A 14,458-nucleotide genomic window follows, 5' to 3' on the forward strand; every position below is an offset into this window, starting at 1 on the left:
AAGAAACATGAAATCTGCATAAGTTACATATATTAGACACAGTATTCTCTAACAAAACAAAATATATATATATATATATATATATATATAATACATATATATATATATATATATATATATATATATATATATATATATATATATATATATTGATATATATATATTCCTTTTTTTGTATTATGCAATATACAACATAATACATTTCCATATATGGGAAATTTGTGCTTATATTTTTACTATACAGCAATATATACAATTGACCATGTATGGCTTGGTGATACATATAATAAAAATAAACAATAAAATAACAATAAAAATATTTAAAATATTAAGACAAATTGGCCTTACATGTGATATCCATAAAGTTTTATCCTTTATTGTGCACATATATTGCATGTTCCCATATAAATGTGAATGTATGAACACACACATTCACAGAATGATTTACAGCAGATTTCTAGTTCCCAGCATGCTTTGCTTTTGACAGTTAAAGGAGAGTAAATCTTAAAGTGTTATTTCCTGTGTTTTGCTCAATAGTAATATAGTGGGAGATCTGTTAGAATCTGTTGAATTTAAAAGAGTTTCTGGTATGTGACGCTGCTCAGCCAATCAAATCTGAGCAATGAAACTATTGTATAATGATGTTGAAGACTGAAATTAGAAAAACCGACTGCAAGCAAAAGCTCAGCCTTCCTGAAATAATGGTGATATTCACTTAAGTTGCCTTGTATTAATTTTTTGCAGTCTGATATTCTGTAGTCAACTGTTTGAAATTCTACTAAGGCTCCGCTGAAGGTGAGGGCTAAAGTTCATCCTCTGCTGTCCCATGCGGAGGATTGTAAATGTTGTGATCTGTATTCACTCAGCCTGTAGTTAGAGCCTCCTTTCTGCATGCCAACAGCAACACTGAGCCTCTTATGTTCATATTCAGAGTGAGTACATGCTCTGGCCCTCTGCTGCTCCGAGCAGAGAGGACTATTTCTGAATGTAAACGACAGGTAAATATCCCAGCGGTGTCAGAATTTCCACAGTGTCCTTCAGTGTGGACTGCCTGCCTACAAACTCAAATACCCACCACCCACCTTCCTCGGGTCCATTCAGATCCCCCAATGTACAGAATGGTCTTAATAGAACTTGTACCATTTAATTAAGTTATATCTAAACAATGGGAAATGAATTTGATTCAGAATATTTAAATGTCATGGTATTTTATATGTGCATGCACCAGCATATTTCAATCAGGCTTCGTTAACTTCAGTAATAAATCCACAATTTTTATACATTGCTGCAGTCAAACTGATGGTCTATTAGTTTTTCATTAAACATGTAAATTCTCAGAACACTTCAGTTAAGCCTTGATGATTCAATTTATCAAAATATTACTGAAGCCCAAATATAATAATGAAAAAACTGCATCTTTAACCAGCCAACAGAACAGTGGACAAGAAAATGGATACAAAACTGTACCTTTGCACCTTCCCACCCATTACGTTCACATTAAATTATTGTATATTTTAAATTAAATACAGTTATAACATCATTCTCGCCTGTTTGGAATTCATTTTATTTATGTAAAACACTTCTTTCACCTATTTTTTACAGCTTTACAGAAATCATGCTGAAGACTTATTTGGTTTTAGTATCATCAACAGAATTCATTCTGAATCTGATATAACGTTCCAGGAAACAGAGGAACATTTCCGGACTGGATCGGTCATTCCATGTACATGTGCTGCTCAGCATTTTGCTCACAGTCAATGCACAAAGTGTCTTAATGAAACTTGCTTGGTGAGGATCAATCCCCTTCTGAAAATCCACATGAACAGGAAGCCAGTTTCACTACATACAGTAGGAGAATGAATATGTTCTTCCGGAGACATGACATCCAAGAATATTACAGTTGAAGATTATTTCAGACAAGATATAGCTGGTTTGAGTGCACTCCACACAAAGGGATACGAATGTAATTATCCAGGACTCACTGAGAGGAAAAAAATATTTGACAATTGTCAAACAAAAATGAAACAACGTAAGAACCAGCAGTGTTCAACGCCCTCAAAGATTTTCTCCGAAAGTCTGGTGTCCATGTTACTCAAAGACAGATGGATTTATGAGCAGAGAACTCCATTTCAAGCTATTAAACACATGTCTGTTGGTTTAGAGTCGGGAAAACTTAATTCAGCTTGTCGTCTTGGATGTTTCCCTGTAAATAAAGTACAGTAAATAAAAGATGGATGAGTCATAAAAAAAACTATCTGAGAATGAATTTCATGTTTGAATAATTAGCAAACAGATATCAAACGAAGTAAATGGGATCGAATTATCAGAATTTATTCTAAGTTCATTAATGTACCATAGTGCCAGTGCCTTTGAAATCAGTAATGTGTCTGTTTTCTATCAGCCATTTTAAGTCTTTATTGAATCACAATGGTGACAGAAAAAAAGAAGGATTAAAAAACCTTCATTAAGTTCCTCCGTTATGAGCTTGCAGTGAATTTACATCTGCTACAAAGATGTGTATGGGTGGTTATTCTGGGGACAAAAAAAAAAGGAAAAGAAAAATATTATATAGGAAAAATAATTCACATCTGCTTCTATAGAAATTACCTTGAAATTATCGGCTACCTAAAGAAATACTCTCATTGGCCACTTTTATTTACAACGATTATTTGCCAGAGTGTGATTTTCTGCTTGAGGGAAGTTGCATGACTGAATCGCTGCTATTTTTATAAATATTGGATTTCTTGCCAGCTCCAGCAGTGTGCAGGTCTTCTATTTTTATAATAGCGTCCAACACACCTGCCTGCAGCCATTCAGGTGTAGGAGGGTTGTTTATTTATTGTTCTATATTATGTACTTCATTATTATAATATTTCTGTGAAATCGGCAAAACAATAACAAAAAATGGAGGAGCACAAAAACACTCATTATGCGATCACATACTTCACCACCAAGAGTCTTGTATTGGTAAAAAGCTAAAGTAACACAAGAAATGCTTTCGGTCGCTCATAATCTCACCCTGGTGGTCTTGATCTTGTTTCCGGAGTAGCACATCCAGCCGGAGTTATCTGGTAGAGTCTTGCATTCCTCTCCCTCCAGACACGGCTCCATCTCACACCACCACTTCCCAATCACTATGGAGGCTGTGAGCAGATCATAACCGGGTTAGACTCTCACTCGCATCTGACTTAAAACAGAGTACTCTTCCATTCTCCATGATCGACTGCTACTTGACCATTTGACAAATACATGTCTGAAAATGCTTCATTAATTACTCCAAGTGTTTTTTTGTTGTTGTTTTTTGGATAGATTTGAAGCATTTAGACTTGCATTTAGCATTGTCTAAATTCAGTTCATTTTTATTTCTATCTAAAAATTCTTTCATGATTTTCTTCGGAACATGAACGAACATATTCTGACAAATGTTTTCTTCTGTCCATACAATGGGAGACAATAGTGAGTATAATTGTTTAGCCATCAACATTTTGTTAATATTCTTCTGTGTTCTGCAGGAGAAAGTAAGTCATATAGGTTTGGATAAGGGTGAGAAAATGTTGACAGAATTTACATTTGTGAGTAAACAATCCCTATTAATTTATTAGAAAATTGTACTAACTAATAAGATTATTTCAATGAACACATAAGAGCATTTTCAAAGGACACATTATATGTAACTAGATGATATTTGCCATATGTATATTTATTATAATATGTGCTTTGTCAGAGAAGATTGGCTTTTTCCAGCAGAGTCTGGTTCCTCTCAAGGAAGTTTTCTCCTCTTAAACATTTTATGGATTTTTGTTCTTGCCACAATCACCTTTGGCCTATTCTGGGGCCTTGAGGTACAATTTTTAAGATACAAGCTGCTTTGAAACAATATATTGTGAAAAGCGCTATACAAATAAAATTGACTTGTATCTAATGTGCTTGAATAGCCTCAGTGGATGTCTGCGGTCGGTAGGAGTAAAACCATTTCACAGAGTGGCACTTTATGAAAAGTATTATTCTGAAATGAAATCCCATAATGAGTCATTCACGTAAATCACTTCCCCTTGTCTTAGGAAATCTAATGAAGAATTATATGGTCTGTATTCAATATTTATCTAAAATGAAGGTAAATTTACTGCCATTTCAATATAAGGTTTTATGTTATTTCAGTTGCTTGAGAAAGAAGCATCATTTTTACACTTTGTGAAATGTATGATCATTAGCAGATGGGGAAAGAGTAGAGACCATTAAGGAAGCAGGTGCTCAAGGGATTGAGATCATCTTATCTTTGCATCATATCATACATTGATGCATCGGGGTAATGCTGCCTAACATTAGAGAGAGAGTTAAGATATAATATAAGCATGCACTTTTATGTTATCGGTATTCTGACAAGTTTGTGACTTAAATAATAATGGGTGAACTTAAGTCACATTCATTAATATTGTGAAACCCAAAAGCACTCAACCAAAAGTTGTCTCCTTGCCAATAGGGCATTAAAATTTGATTTGCCTGTACTCAACACTTTCTCTATGGATATTTTCAAAGGGTGAACAAATGTTCATGCTTTATAGACATTGCACACATGTAAAACAGTCACAACACTGGCTAGGGCAAACCTAATACTGCTCTTCACATTTTTGGCAGTTCAGCATGGCCAAGGCCACAGAGCAATAAAAGAAAAATCCATGGAAAACATAACCTCAGGCAAGAGCTCTGTTATTTATTTATTTTATTTTATTTTTGATAAAAAATCACTTTACTGAGGCCTCTTAGCCTCCAAAAAGTAAACAAAGCATCTCATACATAACATGTAGCATTCAATGTCATGTATTCCTTTGACAAAGAGAGAGAGAGTTAGCCTTCAGCCTTGTATCCTAGAATATCAATGTGAATGAGAACATGGACCAGATTTAATGGCCATCATCTCCGTGACACCTCAGTAAATGTGTCATCTCGGTTTAACTAGGAACCGGAGATCATAAAATGCAAAAAGAAATGTAACATTTTAATCCTAGTTACCGATAGCTACTTCAGTAAATATTACTGCTTCAATACCATAAAAAATTAAGTAATTAAGAAATTAATGTTAACAGTTAATTGAGTTAATGTTACTGCTGCAAAAACTAAATATATTAATATACAAATATACAAATATAAATTGAATACATTTATATAAAATGCAAACATTACTTACTAACATTACAGGTAAAATGAATGAAAATGACTTAATTACTCATTTTCAGTTTGGGGAGTAACTGTAAAGAGTTACGCAATTTAATTATAAAAACTGTAATCTGTAACAGCTACTGAGGAAATTTTTTGTTTATAATTTATTCATTTATTTTTTGCTATATTAGTGAGAACAAGTGGATTTTTGAGGAGTTTGAAAGTCTGACAGTAATCGGTGTTGAGCATTACTGTAAGGTTAATGCTGCCTGCTTTAAATGATCCAAATGATTAACAGTTGAAACCATTCATTAGATCATAATTTAGAAAAGTAATCAAAAAGTAATACGTTACATTACTTTAATAAAGTAATTGGGTAAATTGTAATATGTAACCTTTCACATTTCCAAAGTAACCTTTCCAACACTGCTGATTATTTAACTTATAGCTGATTATTAATTGATCATGATTGCTTTCAAATCATAAAAAAAAAAATAATATGGGATGTTCTTTAAAATGTGGTTAAAGCTTCCAGAATCTTTCTGACGTTGTTTTTTAACTTACTTGGCAGAAATATTAGCCTATTGTTAAATCAGTTTATGCCGGAAAACTAAATTGTATATTTTAAAAATGTAATATTTTATTTATCACAATACATTTATTTAAAATAGTACAACTACTTCATTTAAAATTACTATTTCAAATCATTAAAACATTAATATGGAACTTCCTGCAAAAAGTGGTTAAAGCTTCCAGAATCTTTCTGCCATTTTTTTTTTATTATTTTCTTGGCAGAAACTGTATTTTTAAAGGTAAAACCACAACAACGAAAAGTTCCAAGTAACCTGAGGCAACTTTGGACTAAACGCCTGTGTTTTTCCCCTGTTGCTTTAAATAAATCAAGATAATTTTTTTTTACTTTTTTTTTTTTTTTGCAGACGCAGACCATCCTTGTGTTTTTTTCTTTATTTTATTTTTGGGTAAAAAAAGCAAAAAACAGAAACAACATGTTTGGAAAAACACACAACCACAAATATCAGGAAAAAAATCACTTCCAGACACACACCTCTGCCTCTGGGCTTTATTAGTCCTCTACAGAATAGACAACACATTGCAGCCTAGAAAGAGGGAAACAGCAACTGCATATATATTTATATGTCTTGGAATGTTTGCAATGGATTTTTTTTTTATTAAATCATGATGCTAGCCCTTGATTTAACTCTTGCCATTTAAAGAAATACAGCCTCAGACACAGTTTACTTTCAATTCATCTTTTTTCCATACAGTGACAGTGAATGGTGACTGACACTGTCATTCGGTTTAACATCTCCTTTCCACATAAGAAAGAAAGTCATACAGGTTTGGAACAACATGAGGATGATTAAATGATAATAGATTCCCTTCAAACTGGGCATTTAAGTGTTTTAATATCCAAAAAAACTATACAATTCACCTTTAGGAAATGAATATCCTAACGAGCTTGACATGGGGAAAAGGTTGGATGCTCCTCCGTGAGATTCAGTCAAAGTTAATGTGCTTTGATTATCTGTGGGTGTATTGCGAGTAAGATGTTCTCCCAGAAGTGTTAGTTTACAGCAACTCGTTTGTCATAAGGACAGAGCATTAATAATGAAAAGCCCTGAGGATCTGAGCTTTTCTAGGGCAGGGACACTGCAAGAGCGACCCTGAACAGAGTTTCTTCAAACATATCAGCTTAAAAAAGCTGTCTTTTGGAGCTTTACGCTGCTTTACAGAATGTACTGTATTTATGCACACTGCAAAGCTACACTGAGATGATTCAAAACAGTTGAGGATCTGTTACATTTCTAACAACATAACATGAAGGACATCCAAGATGTACACAAGTTTGTTTCTTTATCAGAACAGATTTGGAGAAATTTAGCTTTAAATCACTCATTCTCATCAAGTCTAGTCCAGAGAGCTGATAAAAACATCACAATAATAATCCCTCCAGTGAGACCATTAATTAATCGAAAAAGCATTTTAACTTTAAATCGTTGCTTCTGGCCAAAACATGAGTCCATCATCCATAATAACACTTCCTCCAGTGAAAAAATCCATCCCCTGTTGTCCTCTCACATCAAAATTCAGCAACATACATATTTGTTTAGAACTGTTTTGGACTCTTTTCACTTGTAAACTTTGCTTGATCTGTGTATATTTCACTCCTGATTCAGACAAGATGAATTTTTCACTGGAGAAAGCAATATTATGGATAGTGGACTTAATGATGAAAAACATCCTAATGATGGATTTACAAACATGCAGCTTTTTCGCATCACAAGACATTAGTTGATGGACTGGAGTTCAACAATCCACATGATTACTTGTAGATTATTGTGATGTAGTTTTCAGCTGTTTGGACTTTCAGTCTGACGGCACCCATTCACTGCAAAAGATCCACTGGTGAGCAAGAGATAATGCTACATTTCTCCAAATCCGCTCTGATCTTCACCTACATCTTGAATGACCTGAACACAAGTACATTTTTAGCAATTTTTTTTTTATTATTATTATTCCTTTAAGACTTCATCAGTGGTTGCCATGTCTATTCACTTACCATCAACACAGGAGGGTTTATTCCTGGTGGTTCCTGCCACTTTCCCTGGTAAACAGGAGCACTTCACTGTCTGAGATCTCTCTTCAATCTTGTTTTTGTTACAGCACCTGTGTGCCGCAATCACTTCGCATGTCCCTCCTTCTGTCAAAAGACAAAGCCATTAGTAAACAAACACAAACTCCTGACTCGCCATGTGGATCAACATTTGCAATCATTATCTCATGCATGTCATCTTTCTTGGTCCCCTTATATTGCCACATAATTCATCATGCATTTCAATGTAGACACTTCAGACACTCCTTAGGGAGGATGAGGTAGTGTTTTAGAAGCAGAAGAGAAAAGAGAAGAGGGAGTGAGATATATATTAGAGATGAGACACATTTTGTACAAGTATATACACCATATTTTAGATCTAAATTTTATTGTTTAATTCTTTTATTTTTTTTATTTTTTTTGCTGATATTTTTTTTCTTGTCCCTTTCCTTGATTTTTGCATTCAGTTCTTCTGATATAGCTTACTAGTTCCTTACTTTTATTTTCACTTTAAAATAGTCTGTTATTTAATTAATTTATTAATTATATTTCTTCCTTGTCCCTTTTTAAAATTTCCCCTTCAATTCCTATATATTTTTTTTACATAAAATTATTTTTAACTATTTCTTGTCTCTTCCTTTTACTTTCCCTATATTTGTATTATATTAACTTTATCTCTTTACATTTTTCTACATTCCCTTTCTTTTATAATTCCATTCAGTTTATTTTTCCTTTCATTTATGTTCCCATTAAAATGTAATAATCCTTTATTTACTTAAAAAAAAATTATTCACCCTTTCAGTCCTTTCTTATTTACTTGACATTATTTATATGTTTTCATTTTATGTATTCATTGTCCATTTATTTTATTTACCCTTTTATTTATTTATTTATTTATTTTATTTTCTGAATTATATATTTGGTAGAGCAGTATGCTCTTGTCAATTCTAAAAATCATGCTAATAAAGCTTTGCTGACTCTAATAGAAGAGAAAAGGCTCTGTAGGATCAGGACAAAGGGCCAGAAATGTCTGGGTGGCCGCTGCAATTTGTCTAAGAGCACTTTAACATTGAGTGATCTGACATAAACCAAAGTCCTTTAAGAATAACAGCCTGTAATTTCCTGTATTCACAGTGAGATATTACCAAACACTGTGCTAATCCAGCCTTTAGAGATAGATATATCAGATAGAGATAGAAAATCTTCAGTTCATGAGCAGATTGGACCTATTCTTCACAGAACTGAGCACCATTCTGCAGTGCTCTCTGAATTCAAGGTTACCTGAATAGATACTGTTATTTTAACAAAGATATTCAGCAAATAAACTGAACAGCAAAGGGATGACTTGTTTCACAGTAGTAGTACTGTAAATTTGTATCAAAAACAGATATGTGTGGACAGATGAATCAATTGACTTTGACAAAACCACATCAGCCCACTGGAGAGAAATGAATTAGGCTACTAAATAGTTAAGAGTACGGTTTATGTACTGTTTAAGTTTATGTGTAAAACACCAACAGAGACCAATAAAGAGATTTATCAAAAATGGAAAATTATGTCATTTTGTTCCAAACCAGTATGACTTCTGTTCATCCAAAGAATTATTTCTAAGATAATCCTGGTCAATCCTTTTATTATTATTATTATTATTATTATTATTTAACATGATATAAGTGAATGAGTGAGGTTGTCAACAAAGCAGTTCTAGTTCTTATGACGTGCCCTTTTGTGAGAAAAAAAAATGAAATTTAAGTCATTATTCACTGAATGTTTGGAAATCTCCCTTAATATCTTCATATATTCATGAGAGAAGCAAACTATGTTGTCCGATTTGTGAATTAAGCGTTCTTTTGAGTCTGAACTTTTCATTGAATCGGTTGATTCAGTTCAGAAAGCCAGTCTAAATGATTCACTTAACGATTCGCTTCCCCGAGTTCAATTCACTCACTCGAAGTTAAGGAAGCAGAAAATAACATGGATTTTAATACCAACTTGCTGCATTCCACTCTGTTTCTCACAAAAAGCTATCGTATGACTTCAGAAGACCAGGAATAAAGCACAAGATTAAGAAAAAAATCCTCTTGATTGAGAACAATATGATGGTAAGTAAATGAATGGTAAGTAAAAAGTTGTAATTTTTAAACTTTAGTACCAGCAAGCTAGTCGTCAGGGCCTATATAGTCTATACAGGGGATGGATTTGGCACATGAAGAATTTGCTTGATAAAATAATGATTTATTTATTAAAACGACGTTCAGTATTTATTTATATACGACCTACAACATGTATAGTCACTCCAGAAAAAAGTGGTTTTCCATCCTAGTCCCCTCTTAAATTCCTAAGGGGTCAAAAAAATTATAATAATTTGGATACAGTTGGGAAAATGGCACACAGTATAATATGGCAGTCATGGCCGTGCTGTAACTAGGTTTGGCTTTGAGGAGTCAGACAGACAAATAGCATTGTGGAAATCAGGAAACTATAATGCTCCACTGAGAACTATTGTGGATTGTTGAGTAGGCCTTGTTTGTGCTTCTTTAATTATGAAAAATACTCCATTTCCCGGTGGGGCTTCAGTCAGATTTCACAGGGGTTTGTTTTCTTGAATGCCTAGTCTTAATTACATAAGATAGACCCAGCTTCCGCTTTGATCTATGAAGAGAGGGAGAAAATGCAGGAGCTCCTGACTAAAATATCTTCACTCCTCAATGAGAGCAAACAGAGCAGTGGGCCCCTCATTTGGGGATTTGAAAAGAGTGGGGGAAAGGGGAGAAAAAAAACTGTTAAATGTACTTTCAGAAATCAATAAAAATGTAAATAGCTTCTCTGTCTCCAGCTTCTTAGGCTCTCATTAAATCTAGATTGAAGTTAGTCAAAACAAGAGTGGAGAGACGCATACAGACAGGAACAGAGCACTGCCTGTCAGAATATTTTAGAGCGCTATAAAAATAAGATAATAATAATTAAATTATTAAACAAAACAATAAATATTACTATTGTAATATTTTGCTATAAAATAAAAAAAGAGTATAAAAAATATACAATAAAAATAATGTTTTATTTTACAGTACACCTGTAAAATTACAATACTAATATTTAAGGCTGTCTTAATTCATTTACAAATTGATGTGAACATGGTTGGTGCATGTTGCATTCCTAAATACACGTTATTGTGATGCAAACTTAAAGGGGACATCAGATGCCCGTATGAATTTTTATGGTCTTCATGAAATGTCTGTAACATTTTGTTAAAATTCCTGAATGGTTGTTTAAAACAACACCCTTTTTAACTTGTCAAAAACTGCTCTTTTCTCAGCTAGACATTTCGTGTCTCTTTAAATAATGAGCATCTGCTCACCCCACCATCTCTTCCGTGGGGCGTGTCGACACAAGAAACAAGAATATGGCTTAGAGGTGGTCTTATTTAAATAGCTAGCTATCTATGTAGAAAGCAGCTGCAAATTGAAGCAAATCACACTGGATGACAGTTTCAGACTCATAGCAAACTGGCTGCATGTTTTCATTTCAGATTTTCTGAGCTGAAAATTTGGTCTGCATCCAGTGTCCCAGATGCAGAGAGGATTTTGTGTAGAATCTACTGTGAACCAAGCCACTTTTAGGCACTGAAAACACTGTCATGAGCTGTTTGCATTTCACATTGAAACATGCAGCACAAATATTTAGTTGATTATATTGCATCCTTTGCGAATTTATAATCACAAATCAAGATTTTTATTTTATTTTTATTTTCATAACGCTTATGGTCAGATTTAAATAAGATTCTCATGAGCTCAGACTTTTGGACCCACTGTATACTGTCAACCAGACTACGATCCTATTCCTTTTTTAAAACCTTGTACCATTTTTAGCCTTTTCTGGTTCCTTTCATCAAATTTATATCTGAAATTAGATCCGGTATCCATTTAAATCGAAGAAACCAAAAGCAGTCTAGCACTTTGCTGCCATAATGTTCACTAACCTTTGCAGGAATGTCTCAAAAACATCCTGAAAATTCAGTTTAAAAGTCTTGCGTATAATTCCATGTAATGTTAATGACTAAGCAAACTTAGAAAACCTACAGAGTATCATTGAATGGTGCTGAGTTTCATATTTTTTAAAGACATAACATAAGGTCACCCTGAGGAAGCGTGGGCTACAACGCTGATTGATCTAGCGGATGCGCTGATAGCTGCTGTGGTAGGGAATCCTGCATCATACTGCTTACTACAAGGGCTATTTCAGATACTTATACAGTTTAATGGATATGAGACCAGGCCATCAGGGACCAATAAAAGCTCATTTTCCTGCAGCAGCCAAGGTGGGGAGAGAGAAAAATAGACAGGGTATCACACACGGGCAATAACTTTGACTTTTCTGCTGTCTAATTAGCCAGCTAGAGTGTGTGTGTGTGTGTGTGAGCATCGTGTCTGTCTGTCTGGAGAAGGCATATAGTGTGCGCATTCGGCCTCAATTGTTCCATTCATCCGCAGCCATCTGCGTGAGAGTTTCCCCTGACAGGCAGGTTATATCACAACCTCCCAACAGCAAACAAACACGCTTTCAGAGGACAAACAAACAGCAACCGATGAGCAGGAACAATGCGGCACTGACTATAAACATATGAGCCTGGACAGGAAAGATTTCAGTCACATGGATTGCAAAACAGCTAGAAGGGAAACAGGATGATAAAAAGAGGAGCCAGTCTGGGTGAGGAGACAGAAATGCTGCAGACTGAAAGCAAAATCCTGACAAGATCTATTCCCTCAGTTAGGCTCCTTATGATAAATTTTAGGTTGAAGTGTGTAATGCTTCAATGTTCAATGTCTCCTCTCAGAATTTAATGTACAGAACCATCTATAATTAACCACCTTTCTTACAGAAGTGTAAACACTCAGTGGCACTATGTTTGTTTGAATGGTCTGGTAGCAATTGTTGATCAGACAGGCTGCACATCGGACATGATGTGTGCTGCTCATATTGTCATCATCTTCCTGCACCTTTGAGAATGAGCAGAAGGATGCATGTGGTTAGGGTAGAGGTGTAGGAGTGTGGATTAGAATATATAGAAATATAGAAGAAAAAGTAATATCCCAATCCATTTAAAATGCTAATAAATAAAATCATACACACTAAGAATTGTTTTTTTTTTTATTATTGCATGCTGTTTTATAACATAGTACAAACCCGATTCCAAAAAAAGTTAGGACACTGTACAAATTGTGAATAAAAACAGAATGCAATGATCTTTTTATAGAAGTTTCAAATTTCTATATTTTATTCAAAATACAACATAGATGACATATCAAATGTTTAATCTGAGAAAATGTATCATTTTAAGGGAAAAATAAATTGATTTTAAATTTCATGGCATCAACACATGTCAAAAAAGTTGGGACAAGTCCATGTTTACCACTGTGTGCCATCCCCTCTTCTTTTTATAACATTCTGCAAATGTCTGGGGAATGAGGAGACAAGTTGCTCAAGTTTAGGAATAGGAATGTTGTCCCATTCTTGTCTAATACAGGCTTCTAGTTGCTCAACTGTCTTAGGTCTTCTTTTCACATCTTCCTTTTTATGATCAACCAAATGTTTTCTATGGGTGAAAGATCTGGACTGCAGGCTGGCCATTTCAGTACCCGGATCCTTTTTCTACACAGCCATGATGTTGTAATTGATGCAGTATGTGGTCTGGCATTGTCAGGTTGGAAAATGCAAGGTCTTCCCTGAAAGAGACAACATCTGGATGGGAGCATATATTGTTCTAGAACTTGGATATACCTTTCAGCATTGATGGTGCCTTTCCAGATGTGTAAGCTGCCCATGCCATACGCACTCATGCAACCCCATACTATCAGAGAGGCAGTCTTCTGAACGGAGTGCTGATAACAACTTGGGTTGTCCTTGTCCTCTTTAGTCCAGATGACATGGCATCCCAGCTTTCCAAAAAGAACTTCAAATTTTGATTCATCTGACTACAGAACAGTTTTCCACTTTGCCACAGTCCATTTTAAATGAGCCTTGGCCCAGAGACCTGCGCTTCTGGATCATGTTTAGATATGGCTTCTATTTTGACCTATAGAGTTTTAGCCGGCAACGGGAAATGGCACAGTGGATTGTGTTCACCGACAATGTTTTCTGGAAGTATTCCTGAGCCCATGTTGTGATTTCCATTACAGTAGCATTCCTGGATGTGATGTGCCGTCTAAGGGCCCGAAGATCACGGCATCCAGTATGGTTTTCTGGCCTTGACCCTTACGCACAGAGATTGTTCCAGATTCTCTGATTCTTTGGATGATATTATGCACTGTAGATGATGATAACCTCAAACTCTTTGCAATTTTCTCTGAGAAACTCCTTTCTGAAATTGCTCCACTATTTTTTGCCGCAGAATTGTGGGAATTGGTGATCCTCTGCCCATCTTGAGAGGCTCTTTTTATACCCAGTCATGTTGCCAATTGACCTAATTAGTTGCAAATTGGTCCTCCAACTGTTCCTTTTATGTACATTTAACTTTTCCAGCCTCTTATTACTACCTGTCCCAACTTTTTTGGAATGTGTAGCTCTCATGAAATCCAAAATGAGCCAACATTTGGCATGACATTTCAAAACGTCTCACGTTCAACATTTGATATGTTATCTATATTCTATTATGAATAAAATATAAGTTTATGAGATTTTTAAATTACT

General features: G+C 34.7%; 1 protein-coding gene across 3 annotated transcripts in view; it reads right to left on the reverse strand.

Annotated features, from left to right (window-relative positions):
• Positions 1 to 1,547: 1,547 nt before the first annotated feature.
• LOC132129193 (chemokine-like protein TAFA-1) overlaps positions 1,548 to 14,458 on the reverse strand; it is a 57,979-nt gene continuing 45,068 nt past the window's right edge. The window contains exons 3-6 of one of the 3 annotated variants that reach the window (XM_059540695.1): positions 7,739 to 7,879; positions 3,019 to 3,143; positions 2,460 to 2,532; positions 1,548 to 2,203 (exon numbers count right to left, since the gene is read on the reverse strand). In XM_059540695.1, coding sequence (XP_059396678.1) covers positions 2,506 to 2,532; positions 3,019 to 3,143; positions 7,739 to 7,879 — 293 coding nt within the window. In that variant the 3' untranslated portion in view covers positions 1,548 to 2,203; positions 2,460 to 2,505. The remainder of the gene's footprint in view (positions 2,204 to 2,459; positions 2,533 to 3,018; positions 3,144 to 7,738; positions 7,880 to 14,458) is intronic. The other 2 variants (XM_059540696.1, XM_059540694.1) reach the window with 2 other exon arrangements.

This window comes from Carassius carassius, chromosome 46 (assembly GCF_963082965.1).
Source record: "Carassius carassius chromosome 46, fCarCar2.1, whole genome shotgun sequence".
Taxonomy (NCBI): domain Eukaryota; kingdom Metazoa; phylum Chordata; class Actinopteri; order Cypriniformes; family Cyprinidae; genus Carassius; species Carassius carassius.